General features: G+C 44.3%; 1 protein-coding gene and 1 long non-coding RNA gene across 7 annotated transcripts in view; one reads left to right on the top strand and one right to left on the bottom strand.

Moving 5' to 3' along the window:
- The window catches only part of GABRP (gamma-aminobutyric acid type A receptor subunit pi), a 40,543-nt gene extending 25,752 nt beyond the window's left edge, over window positions 1-14,791 (top strand). For both annotated transcript variants that reach the window (XM_038186377.2, XM_072023592.1), the window contains 9 exons: window positions 1,222-1,311; window positions 2,595-2,707; window positions 4,936-5,003; window positions 6,512-6,729; window positions 7,561-7,643; window positions 9,720-9,857; window positions 11,188-11,340; window positions 11,871-12,064; window positions 12,708-14,791. In XM_038186377.2, coding sequence (XP_038042305.1) covers window positions 1,256-1,311; window positions 2,595-2,707; window positions 4,936-5,003; window positions 6,512-6,729; window positions 7,561-7,643; window positions 9,720-9,857; window positions 11,188-11,340; window positions 11,871-12,064; window positions 12,708-13,022 — 1,338 coding nt within the window. In that variant the 5' untranslated portion in view covers window positions 1,222-1,255 and the 3' untranslated portion in view covers window positions 13,023-14,791. The remainder of the gene's footprint in view (window positions 1-1,221; window positions 1,312-2,594; window positions 2,708-4,935; window positions 5,004-6,511; window positions 6,730-7,560; window positions 7,644-9,719; window positions 9,858-11,187; window positions 11,341-11,870; window positions 12,065-12,707) is intronic.
- The window catches only part of LOC106018765 (uncharacterized), a 45,213-nt gene that overhangs the window by 4,295 nt on the left and 16,856 nt on the right, over window positions 1-24,062 (bottom strand). For 2 of the 5 annotated variants that reach the window (XR_011803458.1, XR_011803460.1), the window contains exons 6-8: window positions 6,025-6,160; window positions 5,274-5,459; window positions 3,232-3,324 (exon numbers count right to left, since the gene is read on the bottom strand). This is a non-coding gene — a long non-coding RNA (uncharacterized lncRNA). Of the gene's footprint in view, window positions 1-3,231; window positions 3,325-3,485; window positions 5,460-6,024; window positions 6,161-23,757; window positions 23,906-24,062 lie in introns of all 5 variants that reach the window. The other 3 variants (XR_011803459.1, XR_011803462.1, XR_011803461.1) reach the window with 3 other exon arrangements.

The following is a 24,062-nucleotide window of genomic DNA, read 5'->3' as shown; positions in this document are numbered from 1 at the left end:
CCGCTCCCCTGGAGCACTGCTGTCCCATGGCACAGCACCAGGGCAGCGTGTCCTCTGGGCAGTGGTGAACTACCCCCACAGGAAGGACCTAACCCAAGCAGAAAATGTCTCATACTCGGGTTACTGTGGAATAGCTGAGCTTGAAGCTGAGGTGCTCACTGCCATGCATGAGGAGGAGGACACAGAATCTGAACCTGTGATTGTGCTGTCACCAGTGTCGGGGCACAGGGACTAATGACTCGCATTGTCATTCCCAATTTGTAACAGCACAATCAGGAGGAAAGCTCCTGCCCATCCAAGAATGACGGTGCTTTGCCGGTATCTGCAGGTCTCTGACACACAGGATACACTTCAAATAACAGTGGAGCAGGTCAAGCAGCTCAGTATCTCCAGTATCCTCACCAGCCCATTCCTGCAGCAGCTTGCTGTGGGAACACCAACAGGCGAGTGGCAGAGCTGTTGGTGCCCCCAGTAAGATGTGAGACTGCAGCACTTCAGGCAGAGCACTGGTGCTGAGCGGCGCAGAGTTTGGGTAGTGTTCCCATCGTGGTGCCAGCTCCAAGGCCAGCACAAGCCTGTGGGAGTCTCAGGCCAGAAGCCAGGATTCGGTTCCACTCCCAGAAAAGTCAACGAAACCCATTTGAAGTAGAATGATTTCATCCTGTACTGCATGCTGAGTGACTTGCCAACATTACTATTAATAGCGTGGGTTTACCCCAGGTATGAGCTAATGGAGTGCAAAGCTACAACATTTCTGGGTAGGTGATTAGTGGAGCATGCAACCATGAGATGCTGAATTTGTCATGTGGGAAAGATTTCTCATGGCTTCAGAGTGCGATTAGCTTTAGGAACTTCCTAAATACTTATTTAATAAATCTATTTAATAAATCTTTTCTCTATGGTGTTACTCTCAACATTAGCTAATCACCAACCCATGCTGAAAGAAAATCCCCTTCTAAAACAAAGCGGTAGCTAAAATCTGGTCACCCTGTGAAGGACCTTAGGAGCTGAGTTGTCACTAGTGTCTTTTACCTGGTAAGTGTTAAGATAGCATGGTGCTGAAAAACAACACAAGCTAGAAAGGAAGGGCAGGTGTCACAATGTGCTGAGAAAGTTCAATGTCATTGTGGGGTTCTGTCTCTGTGCAGCATTTCTTTTCCTGTCCCCTTCCCTTAAAACAGTTTTCCTTAAACCACAAAATTTTAATTTTCTATTTCACAGAAGAGCAGCACAAATACTGAAATAATCTCCAGAGATGTTCTGCAGATATTTTTGCTTCTTCAGTCTGTGGCTTTTCCTCCCAACCCAAAGGTAACTGGAGCGTTTATTTTGCTGTACAGGTCATCTGAATTATGTTTAATATAAATACTGTGGCCAAAAAGGAAATTATGCATCCAGTTTTCCAGCCCATCCAAAGAAACCTGGGTGCTCCAACAGCAACCTGCACGGGTCCCCAAAATACAATCTGTGTGTTGACAGCGCAACTCCTTTTTCCCTGTTCAAGAGCAGGAAAGTCTGCTGGTTTTGCTGGAAATGCCTCCCCCCATGCCTCCCAGCTGAGTTATTGCCATCCCTGGACTGTGTTCAAGTCCTAAAGGCTCTCACACAGTTTATGCTAAGCAGTAACTGCTCAGTTCTGCTGTTAGGTTTTGGTCTAAAACCTGCAGCAAAGCTCCAAGGACCATTAACTCAGCTTTAAAGCAGTTTGAGACTGGGGAGAGAGACGGCTCCTCCTTCAGCCCTTCACAGAGCAGTAACAAACTCAACAAGTCACTCACGTTTCCATCAAGTGAGCACATGAACACAGTGCCCAGGGATGCTGCACCATAAAACTCACCTTTTTATGGTCCCCAAATCCTGTTTCTCTAGCCTATTGATACGATGGTACAGCTCTGTGAACCTCACAATGCCAGGTACTAGCTGTATTGTCCGTCCACAAAACGTTAATTTTGACCTTGTAATAGTAAATTGGGGTTGAACCCTCTGTGTGCACAGAGTTGGGGAAGTCAAGCTCACAAAACTTTCCTCATGTCTATGAGGTGCTCACTGCCTTACCTCTCCCCTTCCAATGTACTCAGGGATTTTACTCCTGATGGCAGCTGTAGAGATGCTGCCTGACACTAACAAATGAGGATGAAAGCTTGTTTAGGGTAACAGTGATTAGGAGGGAGGAGCTGTTGGGCGGTAAGATTTGTCTCAGGCTGTCATAAGCAGGAGGAAAAAAATGAAATGTTCTGTATATACATTTTATGAGGGGGAATGGGAAGGGAGAGATTACAGGTGATTAGTAACTCGGTGATATACTGACCTTGCTTGACTTCTCTGGGACATTTAAAGAATGACCTTAAGCCTCGGTGTCTGAACCCTGTGGTTACTTGTTGAGGTAATTTGCTGTATTCCCATCCCTTTAAGGTTTTAATTATTCAGCCAAGTTAAGTAATGTGACTAAGTGCTCATGATTTCAATTAGTTACTTATTTTTAGTAAGCATTTTATGCAGTTTGATTGTTTGAGCACAAGCTGGGAAAGCAGCTGCACACCTGCTGTGCCCAGTGTGGTTGGCCCCATGTAACAGGACATTATTTGTGTCCCCAGGAGGTGCTCGCTGGGTCATGCATCCAACCTGGGCAGCAGCGACACGACATCCCTCCCTGGATTTGAGAACCTCACCGTGGGATACAACAAATACCTCAGGCCCTACTTTGGTGGTACGTTGGCTCTCTGCATTTTATTGTCTGAAGAATGGTCTGTAATGCTCGTGTGGAGGGGTGAGCATGCTCTCAGCTTTCATTAGCGTGCCCTCGTTTAAGAGGTTGTGTCCCTTTTAAATTAGCTCATAGCCAAAGCTGCCCTCCTCCCTGTGCATCCAGTGTTGTCTTGAATATGTTGTGCACACATGCACATACAGGGCATGAGAATGTGTCCATCTATGAAGAACGTGGAATTTATAAAAACTTCAGCACCCCTGTGAAAGATCTGACAGTAAATAAATTCTGCACTAACTGTGCATGCTTTTGCTTAAGGTCTACCCCTTGTGATTTTCTGCTTTATTTTTGTGCGCGCACATTTATTTAGTAGACAGTGAGGAATAAGTCATTCTCCTTTCCAGAAATAATGCCTTTTTGACAAGTGCTTTCACTTCACACTAGGACACAAACTAAACCTACTTTAAACCCTTGTGAAACACCAGGGAGTGAGCACCTGGAGGACAGTCAGTTATTTAGGAACTCACCCGAGGCTGTTTGGCTTAGGTGTCAGGTCTCCCACCTCCCAGGTAAATGCTGCAACCACTTGGAGCAACGGGTTTCAGAATGGCATTCAGCACCTGAAAAATATTGATTAAAGCTTAAAAAAAAGCTATGAAAATTTTGATAAATTCTGCTTGTCTGCCAGAACCTGTTACTGAAACAAAGCTCAGTAGAAAAATTCCCCGTCAGCTTCCTCCAGGAGCTGCATGTTTTTCCACTGTAGCTCCTGCAGACTGACCTTCTGCTGCTGGCAGCTTTGAGCCCCTTCCTTTTTTCTGACCATGGTGATAAATTTCTGGGACAAGACAGAATTTAGCCGCTTGTTATACCCAAAACGTCTCATGCAGGAATAGAAAAGCTCTATTAGAGCCCGTCATATAAGTGAGCAGATGCTTCTGAATTGCTTAACAGCCATCTATGCCAGACTATGCCTCCTATAACCATTAAACAAAAGTGGTTGTAACTCATGTTTGACCTCCTCCAGCGTCCCCAGGTCCTCACAGTTCCACCCTCTGGTCATTAATTTTAGTGGCAAGTGTCTAAATATCTAAAAACAAGATGGAAGAATGTAAATGACAGCTACCTGAAAAAAATATGTATCTTAAGTAAATGAAATACATTGTGGAGTTTGGAACACTTCAGAAAACAACAAAAACACAAACCCTTCTAACCTGGAAAGAGATTTAGAAGAAAGTGTCCTGTAGTTTTCCCTACAGGTGACTTAGAGATGATGAAAAGGAGTTTCAGCAAGTCCCACAAAGACGGCTCTGCTGTGCTACCAGCTGGGCAAGGGCAGTCGTGGAAAGCACCAGGCCCTACTGCTGGCAGCTCTGTGTGCAGCAGCACAGCAGTGACCGTGTGCTCCATGGGACAGGCTCAGATCTGTGGGCCCCAAAGTCATGCTGGAGCCGCTGGGATTAAACAAATGGGGCCCAACCTAAGGGACAGGCTGTGTCTTTCTGCTTGTATAATAATGACCCTCTTTCAGAGCCACCTGTTCACCCAGCCCATTGCAGGACCTGGTGAGTGCTCTCCAGTCATTTCCTGGGGAGCAGCTGCCCTCTTGTGGTGGATTTTAAGAGTTAATAATAGAAAATAGGGGCTAAGTACCAGGATTAGGATTTGAATGCTGAAAATTTGCTCGTAATTAAAACAGCAGTGTAACAAAAAGGCCAAGGCTGTTGCATTTATCATTTGTAACCCCGTACGTGGTCTCAGGAATCACTGAATTTTTCTGACTCGTGGTTTTCCTTGCTGAGGAACAGGGATGCTGGTGGACACCTGCTTGTGGAGAGTCCTCAGAGAGCTGCTTGTGTGAAACAAATTGTGCAGTGCTTGCTGTTCCTCCACTGTGCAAACATTGTGCACTGGGTAACAAGGAATAAACTGGCTTTGGCTTCCCGTTGGCAAATGCCACTGAAATGCTCCTCATTTAAACGGCTAATGGCGATGGATATTTGCAGTCTGGTACCGTCACCAAATACAGAACTCCAATTCCCTAACAGCAACAGCTTCATTTTGGACGATAAAGTCATTTGTGAGCACAGTGCTTTGAAACTGTGTCTAGCCCTTTGGGCTTCTGCAGTTTTAGAGATAATGTCGTGTGTGTGGGAAGCTGGGAGCAGCGCCCACACTGCGGCATCCTGACCGGTTCTGTTCTCTGCTTAAGCTTTCCTTTCCCTCCTCAGGAGAACCTGTTCAAATCGCAATGAGCCTGGACATTGCCAGTATTTCTAGCATATCGGAGAGTGACATGGTAAGGGAAATAATTTGTGTTTTGTAAGAGAGGAGAATGGGATCTGCCTGAGAGACTCGTTATGCTACCATATGTTCAGCACAGAAACTGTCATATTCCAGCTGCTTTGCTTGCCTGTGTCTGACCACTTTCAGGGGTGTGAGGAAAAGAAGGGTTGCTTATGGTTGCAGACTACATAGATGCCATAATAATGTGGGCTTCTAAGTAAAAAGTGATGACCCCAAAAGTACTACTGGTTTATAAAAATCAAAACAACAACAACAAAAACACCTGATTGCCTCTTGGAAATTTCCTCTCCCTTCCTTTTCCTCCACGTAGCAGCCCTCTGTGTGGGGTAGGGCTGGCCTCGGCTGGACATGCTGGTGCTGTATGAAGACAGCCAGCGTCTCTCCTCAGGGAGGAGAAATGAGGTTTTGAGCTGAGAGAGGCTGAGGCTCAATGGACTGGTCATCCCCCCTGGAAAAAAAATAACATTTTTCAAATGTACAGAGACGATCTTCCCACCACTGATGAGTCTGGTTCCTTCCACTTCTGGTTACAGCTTGATTTCAAACATTCCTGAGAATTCCTCATTCAGGTTAAAGCTCCTTTTCTGTTAAACCATCCTACAAATTACAGATTAAATGAAACAGAACTGCAGTGTCCACCACAAACAAGCAGTATATCTGTGGTAAAACACAGCAGATTCATGCTGTTACACAAACACCAGGCCTTCTGAAATTAAAAGGCATTACTGGTTGTATTTACTGCATCTGTAAGGAAGGAAGCAAAATAACACAACAGAGTCCTGTCTCTGTCCAGGAGGCTCTTTAGAGCTGAGCACTGCATGATCTTTTATGGTGGGGCAACATACAAGTACTTCAGACACTGCAGATATATCTTGGTAGGCTAAATTCAAGCCAAATTAATGACTTCAATTCAAAGTCCTGTTTAAAAAAAAAAAAATGCTACAAGTTTCGTGTGGTTTTTTTTTTTGACCTTACTTATCAAATAACAAATAACAGGTTGGAATTTTTTTTACCTTTATTTCTTCCAGATGTCTCTCTCATTATATATGTAACACACATATAATTTTCCAGCTCTAGACAATGTTTGGTTTTTAATATCAGTGACTTGCTGAGTGGCCTCAAATCTTCACTTCCCATCTGTTTTCTTACCTGCAAAACAGACACAGAAATGTCAATTACAGTAACTGCTCATTTCAAAATAAAAATAATTTTAAAACCACAATGAAATAAAACTGAAGCACTGTGAATATAATCTCTAGTTCTCATACCGAACATGTCAGAGTTCTTATATATACTTATTTGCCATTAGTATATGGGAAATATAATACAATAAATAAAACAATGATGAAGATCTGTTGGTTTTACTGCAATGCATTTGGTGCTGAGCTTTGACAGGTTGAACAACTGTGAGTTCTGCATCTTGTCATGCATGGCATGTGCCTATGGTTTATGCCATATGTGTTCTGGATGCTCAGCCTCCTTTTTTTCTCTCTTCCCCAGGATTACACAGCTACCATATATTTGCGGCAGCGCTGGACAGATCCCCGGTTAGTCTTTCATGGCAACAAGAGCTTCACGCTGGATGCCCGTCTAGTGGAATTGCTCTGGGTACCAGACACGTACATCGTGGAGTCAAAAAGGTCCTTCCTGCATGATGTCACTGTGGGCAACCGCCTCATAAGATTGTTCTCTAATGGTACCATCCTGTATGCCTTAAGGTAAATCAACCTTTGCCTTCACTGGTGGCAGTAGTTCAGAATAGATTTCCAGAATTATGCTAGACAGGAGCAGATAGCAACTGTCAGAGGTAACGATGAGCTTGGGGCCAACAAGCCAACTGTGACAGTACTCAACTGGTCTGGTACCCAAAGTCTTGGCCACCTGGAAACTCCTGCCGAGGATCTGGCAGGATTCCACAACATGACACGTGCTGCGTAGAGCAGGGTCTGCTCAGAAAGCTCCCAGGTTTGGATGTTATGTGGGACAAGGCAAGTAGAGTCAGATGGAGGCTGGAGAGGAAGGGAGAGAGGACAGCTTAACAGTAAAAGTTTAACTGATGGTGGGGAATTATTTCGTTATCCAGTGCCACGCAGCCATCATTTCTTACCTTTAGCAAAAAGCGCACAGTGATGTGTTAGCAAGCCTCAGATCTTCCTAGCTAGAGGTAACGGAGCGTGTCTCAGTCACCTTCAATGCAAGCAAGCTGCCATAAGCACACTTGTTCACCCTCCCCATCAAAGCAAGCCAAGGTTTATGCACCATTAGGTGCTGTGCCTCAGGTGACAAGGGGTAACTTGTTAAACATGTTAATCTGCACTGAGGCTCCCACCACAGCAAGGCAAAAATCCTCCTTCAGTTACATTTTCATCAGTATGGCTGTAGAGAGCATATCTTAAGGAGGGTTCTCTCTGACTGTAGCATTCCTTTCATTTTGTAGGTCAAAATTTTCTAAACGGAACAGGATCCTCGTGGTCTAGTAAGCTATGAGAAGTAGAAATATTCTGTTACATGCTTTTATTGCAACTTCAGAGCTCTTTCTCTTCTTACAGAATCACTACTACTGTTGCTTGTAACATGGACCTGTCAAAATATCCCATGGACACACAAACATGCAAACTGCAGCTAGAGAGCTGTAAGTATAACACCCCAGGAAAAAAAAAAAAAAGGACTTTAAATTTGTTTATTCAAAGACTAATGTATGCAAGTATACATCTTGAATATTTCAATATTCAAATATTGAATATATTTTGAATATTTGCATTCATCACGGTGGCCTCCTGAAGCAGTAAATAATAATGGTCAAAAGAAAACAACTTTATTTGATCATTGTTCAAATGCTTGTGTTGTAATCCAGAGTTTCAATTTTTTTCTGTCACTATGCAATTTATACTTAGAGAAAAAACGTGGTAATAAATAGTATCTTCATCAAAGAGTAAATTAAATAGTTCAGTTCTGTACAGAAAGGGTTAAGTAGTAACTGCTAGGTTTCCAAATTTGGTCCTTTTTGCACACAACTTCAAAAACAACTTGTGGTGATAAGTGCACGTGATGGAGCAGAGAACAACTTCACACATTTTCCCTTAAACCTGCTGCATCTCCCAAACCAATCCAGCCCTGTCTGTGAGAGCTGTCTGTTACAGTAATGGAGATGGAGGGACCCTCATCAACAAGAGGAGTCTCAGGCTTGGAAGCCTCAAAAAAAAAAAAAAAAAAGGAACAGTCAGGGAATTCTGCTCTTAAATTAAACATTCGTCTACAGCAAAGTTGGCTGAGAGCTGGTAACAGGTAAATGCACAGACCCCAAGAAATGCTAGGGTACTACATGGCTTTTACACAGGAGCTCAGCAAGAACAGTGCTGCTGTTACGTCGCTGTGAAGCTCCCCAACAAGCAAGCTCCCTTCTCCTGCTTTGTGTCACAAAAAGCAACATCTACGATCTCAGAGCTGAAAAGACCAGATTAAACTTCTGGGGTTGCAGCATGAGGCACCTAAGGAAGCACATATTATTTTCACATTAAAATCATATTAGTTCACCATGGTTAACTTTATTACAAAGAATAGCTCCTGAAATAATAATGATTGGCCTCTTCTGCTAAAGCATAGCTTGTTTGGGCCTGCTTTAAAAGTGATTGGGTCCTACATCATGCTCACTTGCTGTATAATTCCAATGAAATTACATGCACATTGCCCACTGGAGGTTTCATTAGGATAAGTGCCCAGAAATAATGCTATTTAAATATATGCCAGATGAATTAACAACAATCTATCATTTATTATAAAATTTTCCAGAGTAACCACGATTTATAAAACTGTTTAGAAACTTCGAAAAGTCACATGCTTAGGATTCTACGCAGGGATTCATACCCTGGACACCTAATTTACGAGTTCATCATACTCAAACTCTGGTAATTTGTGTCTAATAAGAAAACACAATTAGATAAAAATAGAGCCGCAACTGCATCTGATTCCTTCTACCAGGATGAACAGGTCATTATCAGCATAAACGTGTCCCTGCTCGTTTTCTCAAAGAACGGCACTTAATAAAAGGATCAAATTAGTGAGATTGATGGGCTTATTTACTAAATTAAGTGAAAATTTTGAAGTGAATGGCTAGCTGGTGACACAGTACAAGCTTTATCCCTCACATTGAGGTATCCTGTAGTCCAACCTGAGGTCACGGAGCACTATCATTTACATGCCTGGTGGCAATTTGTCATCCTGCACGCGTGGAGGTCACGGATAACTGCTTGAGCTGTTGGTCTCATCTGTCCCATTGTTTTGGGGCAGGAATTCAGGGTCGCCTGAACATTGGATGTGTTTGTGTGTCACCTTGCGTGACTGAAGAATATGCTCAAGGGTTGAGCACAGCAGTAGTTCTGTCCTGCAGTGTGTAACTGATCTGGGGATGGCAGGAATATTAAATTATCTTCAAAAAATGTGAAAACATTTTAAAATTGGAATACCCAATACAAATGATTGAAATGGGTTCTTTGCATCACTTGCAGCGATCCATGTTCCCAGCCAAATCTGAACCGGCAAACTGAAAATAGAGCAATGAAAATTCCCCTGTTGGTGTGACATGGGAAGAGGGCTTTTGTCCAGCCCAGGCTGCAGAGGTGCCATTTCTGCTCCTAGCCAGGAGGCAGGGCACAGCAACACCTGGCAGTTATTGGCTCACCACAGTAACATGGGTCTCTGTTCTCCTTAGGGGGATATGATGAAAATGATGTCACCTTTACATGGCTGAGAGGAAACGACTCTGTCCATGGCATAGAAAAGCTGCGGCTCTCTCAGTACACAGTGGAACGTTACTACACCCTGGTCTCGAAGTCACAGCAGGAGACAGGTAAAGCAGTGAAACAGAAAAGCAGGTAAAGCTCTCTTAAGGATCTCCCCTCCCACCTCCTTCCTTCTATGGACCTCTATCTTTTGACTCAAGAAGCCTGAATCAAGGAACTCTTGAACAAATCCCACAAAGAGACAGACAGAAAGACAGTAAAATCCAACTTGCAATCAGGGCATTCTGGAGGATGGGAAGCCATGGAAAGATGGATCTTTTAATATACTACATTCACTTAATCTGTTGTGTTTTTTTCCTTTAAATTCTCAATTTCTTTCTCTACACACACCTGAATATACTCCCTCTCCTCCTTGCAGGTCTGCAGTCTATAAATACTGCAAGGAGCCGTGTTTACAGTGACTGGGAGTAAAATTCACTTTCTAAATATACTTTTTTTTTTTCCTAAATGACAGTTCTGTCATGTTTTTGATGGATTAAGATCCCTCTGTTCATCAGAATTCAACATCCTTTTAATTTTCAGCATAAATACTCTTCGGCATAAATACTCTTTCAGCATAAATACTCTAAGGGACAAATCTTCCTTAGAATGACCAGGTTTTAAGAATAATCATGTTTTGTTGTTTACTGTAGTGTACACAGCCCAAGAACAACACGGTTTTTGTTTCTACACTTCAAAGGGAGCTATTGTTTAAGCAGCAGAACTATCTCCTGAAAATACTTGCAATCCAGCCCCTGAACACTTATGTCACTATAATGACAAACTGATTTTAAAAAATGGACTGAATTTTTTTAGAGTATACAAAGATCAGTTACCAAAGATCACAAATTACTAATGAACACAGGGAATATAAATCCCTGTGATGATAAGATGCTGGGATGCTTTGGGACATGAGCCAAAGCCTGCTGAAATCAAAAGAAAATCTTGTGTTTATTTCTCAGCCATCAGATAAGAATGAATTTGGCAGTGCCTCTTCAAAGTGGGTCTTGGGAAAAAATGCATTGTGCTGAAAAAGAGAATCGAAGAAAGTATCAGCTCATCCCCACCCTGAGCTACAATGCTAGAATAAAATATTCCCACTGTGGATTAAGTTCAGGAGCCCCACTGCAGGCCACACGTTGTATCTCCTGCCAGCCAACTCTGTGTATATGTACAGACATACAGGTGTTCGTTTATACATCCTTTGTCTAGGATATGTTAGATGCAAAAGGTTTCTGAGACAAGAAGTCAAGCTTTTGTAAATAATGCATCTGCCATGATTTCAGTGAGGCTCTGCTGATGTCCATCAGCTGAAGGTCTGGTGCTGGGGGGTCCCGATTTCAGTTTGAGGGTCCTTGGGAATCTCACGTTCGCTGTGTTTCTCCCTTTGGTGAACAGGCAGTTACCCACGACTGATCCTGCAGTTTGAGCTGAGAAGAAACATCCTTTATTTCATTTTGGAGACCTACGTGCCATCTACTCTGCTTGTCATGTTGTCCTGGGTTTCTTTTTGGATCACCCTGGATTCAGTTCCTGCCCGGACCTGCATTGGTGAGTTGCTGCCTGAGGGAGGGAGAAGAGGTCGGCAGGGAAGGGGAGCCTCCATGGCAGGGCAGAAGGCAGTTTGCTCGAGTTCTCTGCTGCTGCTCACGTTCTGCTTTTAGTGGTGGCAGGGCTAGGTTAGCAGCAGGAAGCATGGAAGAGATTCGGTGCCTGGCGTACGTGCCCCCTGCAGAGCTGAGTAGGGCCAAGGCTCCTGTTAGCCTCGCAGTAGAGGACAGAGCACACGTGCCTTGTTACAGGCTTTGGTGGAGGGAGATTTTTATTTGCATTTTAATTGAAAGTATAAAAAGTATGAGCCAGTTGTTAAAGGCATGGAGAGCCTCTGCAGAGCTAGTAGTCAGTGCTACAACAGCAATTCAGCTGACGGATGATTTGGATCTGCTAAATGGTGCCGTGCTGTTTTTGTATAGCAGCAGCGGGTGACACCGTGTACCCTCTGTTGGGTATGTGGACAGAGGACAGGCCAAGTCTTTTCCTAAGTGTCTGTAAGAGAAGGTCTGTCCTTTTTGCTTTCCCAGGTGTAACAACAGTGCTTTCCATGACTACTCTGATGATCGGCTCACGAAGTTCACTCTCAAAAACCAACTGCTTCATTAAGGCCATCGATGTTTACCTTGGCATCTGCTTCAGCTTCATCTTTGGTGCCCTGGTGGAATATGCAGTGGCTCACTACAGCTCCTCACAGAAATGTACAGCGAAAACACCTCAGGAGGTAATGTCTGACCTACCTTCATAAAACTAGTTAACTCGGATCAACACTAATTAGTCCTTCATTAACTGAATAAGACCAGTAGTCTTCCTGCTCTGGGTACCGTTAACAGCTGCTTCTCCTAATTGTCACCAAACATCAGGGGTTTTTGTGCTACAAATGCCATAGCAGTGATCACAAATAGCCCTAGATCCACAGTGAATTGTTCAAAGTGATCTGCTTCAGTGGCAGAAATTAAATATTCCAGTATGACTGTAGCTTGGTCGTCATCAAGGGTCCAAATCCTGTCGGGAGGAGGAGAACTATCCCACATCCCTGGTGAGTTCCTCACCTGGTTACCACGCAGACGTGAGGGCAGCCTGATGCCTTGCAGAAGATTAACAGTGGGGTGCTCAGTGACATCAAGAATGAGACTTGTTCAAAGAACTCAAGATCTCTATAAATACAGTATGGAAACAGGCACCTCTGGGACTTGGGCACTTTCAAAATTAGGCAGCAGCAGGAAGGCCGGTTTACACACTGTTTTTTTGGTGAATATGCATGAAGCAGTGTGCTTGTATCTTCATCCATGTGGTCTCTTAATGGATAAGCACTCTTCTTCTACAGGGGAGGCCAAACCCTGTAACTGAATGCTCTTGTTTCTTAGGGGCCTGCAAATGAACTCACTAAAGAAATGGAAGAAGTCAACATCGCTAACATCTTCAACAGCTCCATCGCCAGCTACAAGCGGAAAATCAGTTTTACAAGTATTGAGATTTCGAGTGACAATATTAACTGCAGTGACTTGACCATGAAAACTCATGAGAAAATCAAACGTGTCTTGAGAAACAAAATGCACAGAATTATTGGTTATTTCACAATTCAGAACCCCAGCAATGTGGACCACTACTCCAAATTGCTTTTTCCATTGTTTTTTATGTTGGTCAATGTGTTTTATTGGGCTTATTATTTATATTTTTAGTAGAAACAGATTGCGTTGTTCTCCCACTCTGGTGGGAGAGGGATCCTGCCAGCGAGCCTCTAGGTATCAGACCTCAGTGAATCTGCCGTGGACAAAATGCTCTGTTGTGATTCCTGAGGTACGGAGCAGAACAGCGCGTGGGGTATGTTAAATGCAAAGCCTTTGTGCTCCAGCAGTAGCAACACTGACGCTGGACATTTGCTTGTTCAGCTGAGTGGCTCTGCTGGGCCCTTGTGCTTTTGCTGGCTCTCCACTCCAGCATCCAGCCTCTAATCTGGCCAGGGATGGGCGTACAGGACTGCATGTGGCAGGACACAGACTACAAGAGGCGGCAAAATTATCCTGGTAACCTGGAGTAGGTTGGAACCTTCTGGTTTCTAAGAGGATGTAGGATTATAGATGTTGTTCTTTGTTTCCAAGAAATAACAGCAACAGAGGGATCGTGGCGGCTGACTCAATAGCTCCTCTGTTCAAGGAAGTGAACCCAAAGGCAGCAGCGTGCTGTGCACAGAGGAAGGGCTCCTGTGCGTGGCGCTTCCTTGTCCCAGGGATGCTGCGGTGCCAGAGCAGTGATTTCAGTGCTGCTGGCAGCAGCGTGGTTCTGTGCCCCGCTGTTCGTAATGCCTGCCTGACTCACTGAGGTAATCCTCACTTGCTGAAGTTACCCATCCCTGAGGCAGGTGGAGGGGCTCTTCGTTGGTAGAGCTGTGTTTTTTCGGAGATTTGGGAACAGGAAGTAGGGGCGGCAGAACTGTTTTGTAATCCATCTCCTACTCTTACTGTTGTGCTGTTTGCTGTCGTGCTGCAGTTGAGCAGATTCTGCTACCTCCACGTCTTCCTCACAAAAAGATTCCTCTTCACCCTGGAGAGTGCCTTGTGAGCAGCTCTTGTTCCTTGCCAGCCATAAACAAGAGCGGCCAATTCTTGTCCCCTGTTTGTACGGCTCTGCAGCTGCGGTGAGTCAGCAGTGCTGCTGGGGAAAAAAGCCATGCGTGGGGAGCCAGGGTGCGATGATCCAAATCAATCTTTTACTCTCTATTTAAGGCTGAAAAAAACACTAAGTTTCTGCAGCAGTTCATGTTCTAAGTGGGCTATGGAGACTGCCAGTGGGCTGTACTCATTCGTCAACTAGCAGGACTGAGAGCTCTGTTACAGAAATGAGTTAAATACGTGCTGCACGCTGCAAATACCGAATCTTTGGGAACCAAATGGCATTTGGTGCTATGTATCTTTAGGCTACTGGATTTTAAAATGAAGGTTTTATGGCAGATTTTTTTCCCCTCTTTTTAGTCTATGTATCTTTCATAAATGTGAGGGTGCAACCCCAGTTTTGTAGGCAAAACCGTAATTGCCTGCAGTGGCTGCTGGTCAGCAGGAGTTTTGTCTGAGAGGCCTCTCAGCATGTAGTTCGTATTACAGCCTCACACATGCAGTGGGACCTGCTACAGAAGGTGCGCAAAGCACATCAAACTATAGATTTTTATTTTTTTTTACTTTAATAACTTTTTATTGAACCACTCCACCTCACTATATTGTGAAGGACCTAAGCCACATATTCATAAATCATAGATTTTACAAAGAGCAGCACAAAAAGACAAAGGGGAATGGACTGACAATGGCAAGTGAATAAACACAAACTCCAATAATGAAATGTTGGCTTGTATATACTGGCATTTAAACTCCATTCCATAAAATGTAATAAAGTGAATATTGGTGATATGAACACAAACCCCCCAGAGAGATCCTCTATTAAAAAAATCATTGCCTTCTTTCTGTGTCAATTTCTTTCTTTAAAACCCAACTAAAATGCCCTTGTGCGTTCTACACCGGCTGCCAAATATTAATGTTAACAAAAGGATTTTTTTTTGTAGCAGAACAGGTAGGAGTTGCCACTCTCAATGCTTGCTTTTGCTAGATGCTGCTTTATTCATTCATTCTTCTGTGGCTTTGAGGTTGCTCAGGACTTGATCTAACTTACACCTCTGTGCAACCAAATGTTGCCCTGGAAAGTGACACCTCAGTCTGCTGCTGTTGGTAACTGCAAGAAGGGAGGGAGGGAGAGAAAAGGGGTCGGGAAGGAGTTTTTCTTCGGGTGGCTTAGGGTATTATTATTAAAGAACTGTTGGGGTGGCCAGAGGAAGATGTTTTGCTCTAACTTCAGAAACCTTTAATATCTTGAAAGTGTTGGCTCCTGATTTATTTGCTTTTACAGATCATTTTTGCCACTAGTGATGGACTTCACCACTTTGAAAGTAACACACTACATGACTGTCTCCCTTACATAGTCCTGCCGTAACACAAGACCTTCACTTGGTGGTCCTGAGACCACTTCAGTGGTCAAATCAATTCTCAGTGAGGATCAGATACCAAAACCAAGAGACAAACTAAGCAAGCCTCCATCCTACTGCAGGTACATCAGGCATGTCAGAGGGACCAAAGTTAAGTTTTGCTATTACACATTCTCAAGTGAACCAAGCCAGCTGAGCCTCACCGGTGTCCTGGAGCAGCCCAGTGCCATGACTGCTGCTGTTGTGGTCCCACACGTGCCTGGCAGAGGGCAGTGACAGATGAGCATCATGAGCCCACGTATGTTCTTCAAAGGGGTCAGGATGATGCACTGCATAATCCTGTCCTTTTCAGGTGTTGTCTACCACTAAATTCAAGAAAAGGTATTTTCATGTTCTGAAAGGTGTGAAGCACAGAGCAGCTTCAGACCCAGACATTGAACTGGAAATCCTCCCCCAAGGACTGGCGTGTAACAGGTACGCTGCAGGTGACAGCAAAGCTGCAGGTGAGTGCTGCACACAGGCTCTGGTTTGCCTCAGGTGTCAGTCTTGTGTATGCCGTGTAGGGAACAGGAAGGATTCTGAGCAGCAGCCCATGCTCTGAAAGCTCTGGGCTCCAGGCTGATCATTCCTCAGCTGAGAGATGTTTCACCTCCCCCTGACCACATCTGCCCTACAGCACTGAGGGAACTTGGCTGCACAGCTCTGGAAGAGCCACAAGACCCAAGAGTCACCCTTAATGTTTGCTATTCCACCACGGTGCCAGTTTGTTTGTGCTCTTAACCACATGCACATGTATGGAGGAAAAGACTGGCCTGATTTTTAGAGGTGATTCAGCTGCACTGTGATGGCCTGCTCTGCTGTAACCTTTCCTTGCACGTGTTTCCTACAGCTGCAACTTCTAATCGTTGTGTCTGTAAGAACATTTGTGTAAGCCTTTGCAGAGAAATGTTTGTGTATTACCACAGGTGGATAGCGAGCAGCTTTCAAGTGAGGAGCTTTCAAGTGATACAAATACATGTATCTGGTGCAACCCAGAGGAACATAAAGCCTTGGAATATGCTATGTAGAGCTGCCCTACCTAGCAAGGACCAAAAGCAGTCTAGCCATGGCAGCAAAAAACATTTTGGTGATTCATTTACTAGTTTAAAATATGAAGCTGCTGCACCACAGAGGAGAGGGCTAACCCAGGCTATCACAGCCGATGCAGTCCTTCTCTAGAGCTAACACAAGGATGTCTGAGCGTAACAGCGAGGGACAGATACGCACTGCCTTTTAGCACATCCCAACATCATCCTGCTTCCTTCTGTGTCCCCCAGCCTTGCTTTCCGCCCCCCAACACTTGTACCCATTTCACCCCAGCACAAGCAGGTCCTGTGCTGCAGCAGCCACCAGTTTGAGCTCAGAGGGTGTTATTTTCCAGTTTTAGGAAGATGAAGGGTTCAACTCAGGAATCCCATTGTTTCAGAGCATGTGGTTTACATTATGATTTCTACAAGGTATTTATTTGTGTATGCAAACACTACCATCTGCTGCAAGGAATACTTTGCATTTTTAAAATGTTAATTCCATCTCAAACCTACGCATTGAACTGGTAGCAGAAATCACTCCGATTTGTTTACAGCATTTAGTATTACAGCACAGAGCAAGCCAGAAAGCCCTGCCTCGTAAAGACTGCTTAGTGTTGGTAATTACCACAGGTGTTCTCCAAGTTCTCACTGAAATAACTTTTCTGTTCATTGATGACTAAAAGCATTTTTAAATTATGATCTGTTGTTGCACTTGGGATCAGACAATGGACTTCTTGTTAAGCTGAGGTGAGTACTCAATCAATAATAAATAATTTTATATTTTTTTCCTTTCTCCTTTCCCTTTTGAGATCTGTGTCCTAAACTATAGTTTTTCTGAAAGTTTCTGTCTTTGGAACTTTTTAATTGTCTTACTTGCTCAGGTCAACACTTCAACAAAAGAATTCAATATTGAATTGCAAGTTGCTTTGTTTGGGCACATCAGTCTGTGTTACATCTAATTTTCTTGGTTGGATTAATACAGATACATATAATTACAAACAAAAAATCCTTATTTTCGGAGTATTCACACAGCTAACATTTGGGTGACCATCTCTGCTGATAAGCTAAATGAACAGAACAGTTATGATTTGTGAGCTGAGAAAAAGAAAGCAAAATTAATTCCAGGTGTGAAGGGACTTTTCCTCCCCTTTTTTCCCCAAAAGGAAGGCCTTTGTGTGATACCAGCGTACTGCACAGAGATCCCAGATCCCAAGCAAAGGTGTGCTGAGGTGCTGACTCCTTCCCTTGCAAGAACAGCACTTCAGCTGGTCCCCGTGCAGCTGTATCTGCAGAGCACGGCACTGTCTGGAGGCAGCACTGGGTCCGTGCCTCGCAGGAGGTGCGTGAAGCAGCCCTTCGCTCTGTTTCCCAGCACGTTGTGTGCTCCTATTGCCAGTCACACTGCACAGGCCCTCTGCTTACTCACACCTCTACCTGAGGAGGGATTTGGAGGGAAGTGGTCTGTACTTGTTTCCATGTTTTTTAGTTCCACTATATTATAAAATGCTGGGTTTTAATAATTCAGTGTTCTATTATGTTTTATTCCATTGAGAGACCCAGAAAACAAATCCCAAACTTCAGAGAACATGGAATTAAAGCTCTGAAGGTAGGGTCAGACCATGCAGGTGGCTCTGATCATTGCTGTAGGACCAAGTTTACCCACCTGAAATGTCTTCTAAAATCTGGATTTATTTCTTTCCTCCCCCGAGGGAGACAATAAGTTTGGTTTTGCACTGCCAGCTCAGATTTCCCAGGAGATATCCTGCCGTTTTCATTTGACTTTCCCTGCAGTCCACAAAGCCTGCTCCAAAGCCTGCAAAGGAGCAGTCTGCCTTCCCCTCGTGCTGTGGCGTAGGAGAGGAGTCGGTCACAATTATGCAGTCATGTCTTACAAGACATCATCCTTTTCACTCTACTGATCCAACAAGCACTCCACTTCTGCAGCATCAGTGGATGCTGTTACACTGGCATTTTCTATAAGCTCCAGTGTTCACCTATAGGAAAGCCTCTTCAATGCAGATTTAGATTCGTGTCAGTTGTCATCAAATGCAATCACAAACCTAAGACCAGACCAGCTCTTCAAGACAGAGCTTGTGCTCTCAGACATCTCCTTAGGAACAAGTAGGTCAGCATTTCATGCAAAAGCATCATGGCTTTCAGTGCCTGCAAGATGTTTGCGCTCAGGATCTCTAGCTGCTCTGCGGCTAGAACAAACTGAGACTTCTAAGAGTGTTTCATCAGCCTCGACCAAAAAAAAAAAGTAAATCTGACATACGCCCCACTGGACAGGGACAAAGACCATTTGCCCTGCCAACTCAAACAGGAAGCCAGCTAAGCAAAACGGGCTGGGTAAAATCCTGAGCCCATTTAGGTTAATGAGAGTCTGGCTATTGATTTAAATGGACTCCGGCTTCTACCCATGCTTCTTAATTCATGCATGTTTTTCACTCAACACTCTGTCCAGCTTTCATACCTTTTGTTAGGAACAGGCATGCAGATCTAAGAGCTAGCATGGATAAACTACCCAACTTACTGCAACCCTCAGAAGTAAGATAGTAAAGGGGCCAGGAGAAACCATGGACTACTAAGAGCTGGCAAATCCAGCTCAGAGCCCTGCTCCAGCCTGGCCCTGAGGCTGTAAGCATTAACGAAGGGCCCTTTGTGGGGCTGTGCTGGTGCAGAACCTCTGAGGTGAGTGTCCCTGAGGCCCCTGGGGCAGATGCAGCAGGGCACAATATTTCCCCAGGGACTCCTGATGAGTGAGAAGCAGCAGGAAGGAAGGGCCTTGCTAGAAAGGTTGAGACCAAATTCTTCCCATCTGCACTTCCCTCCTTGGGTTTACAACACACGTGGGCTTTATCTGGCTGCTGTTCAGATTCTGGGGAAAGGGAGGCCTTTGGTTTGGCCCTGGCTCTGAGCATTAGTGCTTTGTTCGTGGCTCCCAGCACTACTGATCTCCAAGTAATGACTCCCCGAGGGGTCTCGCTTTCTAGGAACTCACTACACAGCGGTCCAGGAGAGAAACTAGACAAGGGCTGATCTGCCGAAGAAGGGAGAAGAGCAAGCCAGCCATACAGTGCATCAGACATGTGGGTCAGTAGACAATGCAGAGTCCTGAGCAGGAATCGAGCAGCAAGGGGCAGTGCCTGTGCTCCCAGACCTTCCCAGTGGTAAGTGCTGTCCCTCTGAGCTCGTCACAGGCTTTGCTTTCTGTGCTTATTCACACCAAAGCCTCCTCCTGCCATCTCCCCCACCTCCTTACCTTCTGCTGCCGCCTACCTACCTCACCGGTGCCCACGCTGCCCCAGATCAACGCCCCAGCAAAGCCTCCCCTCGTCACACACACCCTGCACATCCCTTCTGAAGCTGAAAGAAAATCCCTGAAGTTCCCTCTCTGTGCCTGATTTCCTGGCTGCTTTTAGGGACAGGTAGTTTTTGCTAATGAGACTTTCCATTATAAAGTTTCCATTGCTGTGGAAAATATTAACTTTGCTGGGTAGATCAAACAGGCCCTGCAGTTATAGTTAGAATATCCTAAAGATTTAGTTCCCGGTAATAACAGGGCTAAACCACAGCATCGCCAGAGGCAAAAGCTATATTATTTGAAATGAAACTTCTCATAAATATCCAGCTATAAAGTAATTTTGTATCAGCTGCTCTTCTATAAACTGGACAAGGCAAACTGTTCTATCCATCAACATTAAGGTTGCCAAGCAGAATGACTCCGTATGCATTTCTGCAAGTTCCAGAGAGCTCCCTCTCTATTAGGCTTCCCCAGCAAGCACTGTGGCTTGCTCTTTTAAAGAACCTTTCTGGCACAGGCGACTTTGAATCACCAGCATGAGTCATCTTTGGGCTTCAAGCTGTCTCTGCATCCCCTCACTGTCTCTCTGGTGGGAAACAGATGGACAGGTATGCACAAACACAGCTGGCCCTCAGTGGCAGCTAATACTACTTTCCTAGTCTTTGTTAGCACAGAGCACCTCAAAATATTGCCTAGGGCCAACACCATGTTTGTTTTTTCCTTCCAGTCCTTCCCCAGCTGCCTGGAGCACGTTCATTGCAGGTCAGTGATAAGCACCATGCTAGTCTTCCAACACCCTGCTGAAGGTAGGAGCTGCAGCCCAGGTGAGAAGAGCAGAGGGCTCACACAGACACCGCCTTCCCCAGGTGACGGGTAAGTCCTGGGACAGGCTGGGCTTACCAGGGCCTCACCTCTGCCTCCCGCCCTCCCTGCTCACTGCCTCAAGGGCCCCCTGCCCATTGCCCCATGTCTGTCCCCAGGCCTGCAGCTGGCAGGATGTGCCTTTCGTGTGCTCTTCTATTTTGTCTGCTGTTATGTGGAGAGGGTCAGTAGGTTTTCTGGTGTCTCTGAAGCTCCGCTGTACCTGACAGCCCTACTGCCTCACTGTTAATGCCAACAGCACCTGCCTTTGATGCACAAGTTGAACTCCATACTGAACTGCAGCATCTGCTGCAATAGAACTTGACACCTGAAAACACTGAGGTCTGTACAAAACATGCAGAGGCTTTGCTTTTAGCCCTAAAATTAAGGCAGGCAAACCTTTGTGCCTGCCTCCCTCCCTCAAGAGGAAGAAGAATGGCGCTGGCTATAGCTTCTATCTTTTATTTGTGATTAAAGCATCTGGAGAAAGATTAAAACAAACAACTAAGATTTGCAGGGGTGGAAATGTGGGCAAGACACATGGGGAAATGCTCTTATCACACTTTATGTGCAGGTTTCCTCACTACAACTCACCTTTCAAAAGAATGGCTTTAGAAAAATGCTTGATTGCCTGCTGCTGATTCCCTAAATGTTTCCCTGTCCCTTTCCTGTTATAGGACAGGAGGCTTGGCTGTTTCTGAGCAAACCTGCAAAGCTTTCACAAGTTTGGTTTTCTTAAAGCATAGCAGAGGAGTAAGGCAGAGCCTAACCCTTGAAGTACCTGGAAGGCAAATTAACTTGTGTAAAGGATTTTTCAGACGTATTTGTGTTGATTCAAAGATCGAAGCCGAAATTCCTTTAAGTGGTATATTCTTTATTGCAGCGCTGGATGCACGGGGGATCTCTCCACCTATCGTGCATACCCAAAGCGGAAAGCAGTCTTGAATTTATACAATCAATCTATCAATATTCTACAAGCGCCTATACATATGCATTACCTATCCCCCCCTTCCCTCGCTTCTCATGCTAATTAGCCTTTTGGCACCTTGCGCCTGCGTAGAGCCTCCCAAGAATTGTGGGCAGGGGTCTTTGGGACGTGGGCAGGGGTCTCTGGGAGGAAGACCCCGAGTCTTCCTCACAGTGTACTTTTCACCTTTGGTCAGGAATCTGCTGAATTGGCATGTTTCTTAATTGCGAGAGCTGGTTGTTGCCAATTCTTCCGTTTGTTGTATCTTTATAATGAATTCCAATGTCCAGTTTTGAGATTTATAGTCCTTACGTTTGTTTCTCTGTCCGTCTGCCGCTTCCTTATCATGAGTTTCAGTGTCTTGTTTCGAGATATACAGTCCATGTGTGGGGATTGTCCTTGCCTCCCCAATACCTCCCCAATACCTCCCTAATCAGTGTAAAAGCAGTCAGTAAGGCTACATTAATCAACCCCGAGCATTTTGTACTAGAGCAGTGCTAGCAGGCCTTTCTTTTTGTCACTGCAAGTTGAACTTTGAATGCCTACAGTCACCAGCAATGACGATGATGAAACATGAATCAGCAAAGAATCTATAGGCAGCTACTGCTACAGATAGGTCTAGGATGAGTCAACAAAAGCCTAGCCAAAGCCTTTGATGAAAATAATCAGCTTTCAGGAAGGAGCCGTGTTCTTTTTTTCTTTTTTTGGTAACTGAGATGTAAGAACTAATAAATAAATAAATTAAAATAAACAAAAATAATGATTCCCATTTTAACCTTGCAAAGAAAATAATTAAAATATATACGTTACATTATTAAAATATGCAAAATTTATAATTTTATTATACAATTACACAGCCTTATAGTCTAAAAGCCCCACTGTATTTTGCATATTAGTGAACAATTGCTTTCTTAAAGCTCACAGTAGAATCATTTACTTGATGCTGGAGAATAAGTTAATTACGGATCTCCTGCCCTTGATTAATGGATTTAATAATGATGTTACAGTAGAATTAACCTATACTTCATGTGCTTACAGCACTAATGATGAGATTCATGAAAGCAATGTGTCAGCAAATACGATTGGCACCAAAAAAGAACATACTTGGAGATTCCAGGATTGCCCATACCACTGCTGGTCAGCACTTCTAATGCAAACCCACAAATGGCATCCAAACACTTCTGCCTCATTGGTCATTAGTTTCCACCATTTGCCCCTTATTTTTAAAAAAACAAATAACACAGCTCAATTCTTGATACTGTGGGAGAAAAATTATCCTAAGAGGTTGGTATAGTGTCAGGTAATGCTTTATAGGGCTTGGCTACCTGCTCTCTGCCATTACCCAGCAGAACAGACCAAGCATTAGTTTTCTTTAACGCTTCTTTTGTGTGCGTGTGCATGTAATAGCAACTAAGGTTTCTTGGATAGAAACATGTTGAGTCAGCTAAGATTTACTCTCTCTAAAGGAACCTCAAGAATATGTACTTGATATAGCCTAAGAGACTCAACACTAACGTTTCTTAACTCTACCCATTCAACAAAACAAACCATTGCAGGACTGAGAAGACAGAAGGGAAACTTCAGAACTTCTTGTTTTGTCATTACACAAGAGCTCTGCAAGGAGTATCTGTGAAGAAACCAGGTCTGAGTCTGACAGGAGCCAGATTCAGAAACCCTTACTTAAGTAAAACTTCTCCTGACACAAATAAATACAGAATGAAGACCTGAAACATAATTCATCTGAAAAAGCAGTACCTCAGGAATCACTAGCAACAGGATTTCAAATTGCATCAGCCACGTACCTTATCTATTACCATGCAAATCAGAATAATGCAATACAACTCAGCAGCTTAGCGTAACACTGGCCCCAAGAAGAAAGCAGGAAATGAATAGGAATACAATTTCCTTAACAATTCACTTACAGGAATTATTTTGCAAGACCTTTCCCGTGTCCTGGTAGAAGATGAAGTCTGAGGGTATGGAAAGAGTTGGGCTGTTTTGCTAGGCCTCTTCACTGCCCACTGCCTCTTCCATATGGGGAAGGTAGAACTCATTGTGCTTACTACGCCACACAGAAACACCAGAAAAAGGGCCAGAAAAAGTATGTTGCATGCTCAGCACTACCCTGCCTGTTGAGATGGACGGAACAGTACCTTTGTTCAACCTGCTGTTAATGAAGTTGTGCACCAAACATTCTTATTTCACAGCTGGTGGTAGAGATCTCCCCTCATGCACCTCCTCCCCTTACCAGAGGGGTTGTGCTGGCCTCAGGTGCACTGCTGGTCAGCTCTCCAGGCAGCATTTGGGGGATGGTGTCCAAAAAGGAGACAGTGTACTTCTGTTCTTGTTTTGCTGTTCCACCAGCAATGTTAATCTATTGCCACTTGTGTTTCTTTCTGGAGCCAGGGAGTAATTTAGAGTGAAGATAAATCAGGATTCGTGGGGGAAAAAAAATCAATGCTTTTTTCACTTAACCCACCAAAGAAAGCTTCAGGTACTGAAATAATGCATCTTATTACTGAACCAAATGGGACAGTCCCTTCAGATATGCCT

The sequence above is a fragment of the Anas platyrhynchos genome, chromosome 14 (genome assembly GCF_047663525.1).
Source record: "Anas platyrhynchos isolate ZD024472 breed Pekin duck chromosome 14, IASCAAS_PekinDuck_T2T, whole genome shotgun sequence".
NCBI lineage: Eukaryota > Metazoa > Chordata > Aves > Anseriformes > Anatidae > Anas > Anas platyrhynchos.
This window is presented reverse-complemented; position numbering and strand designations above follow the sequence as displayed.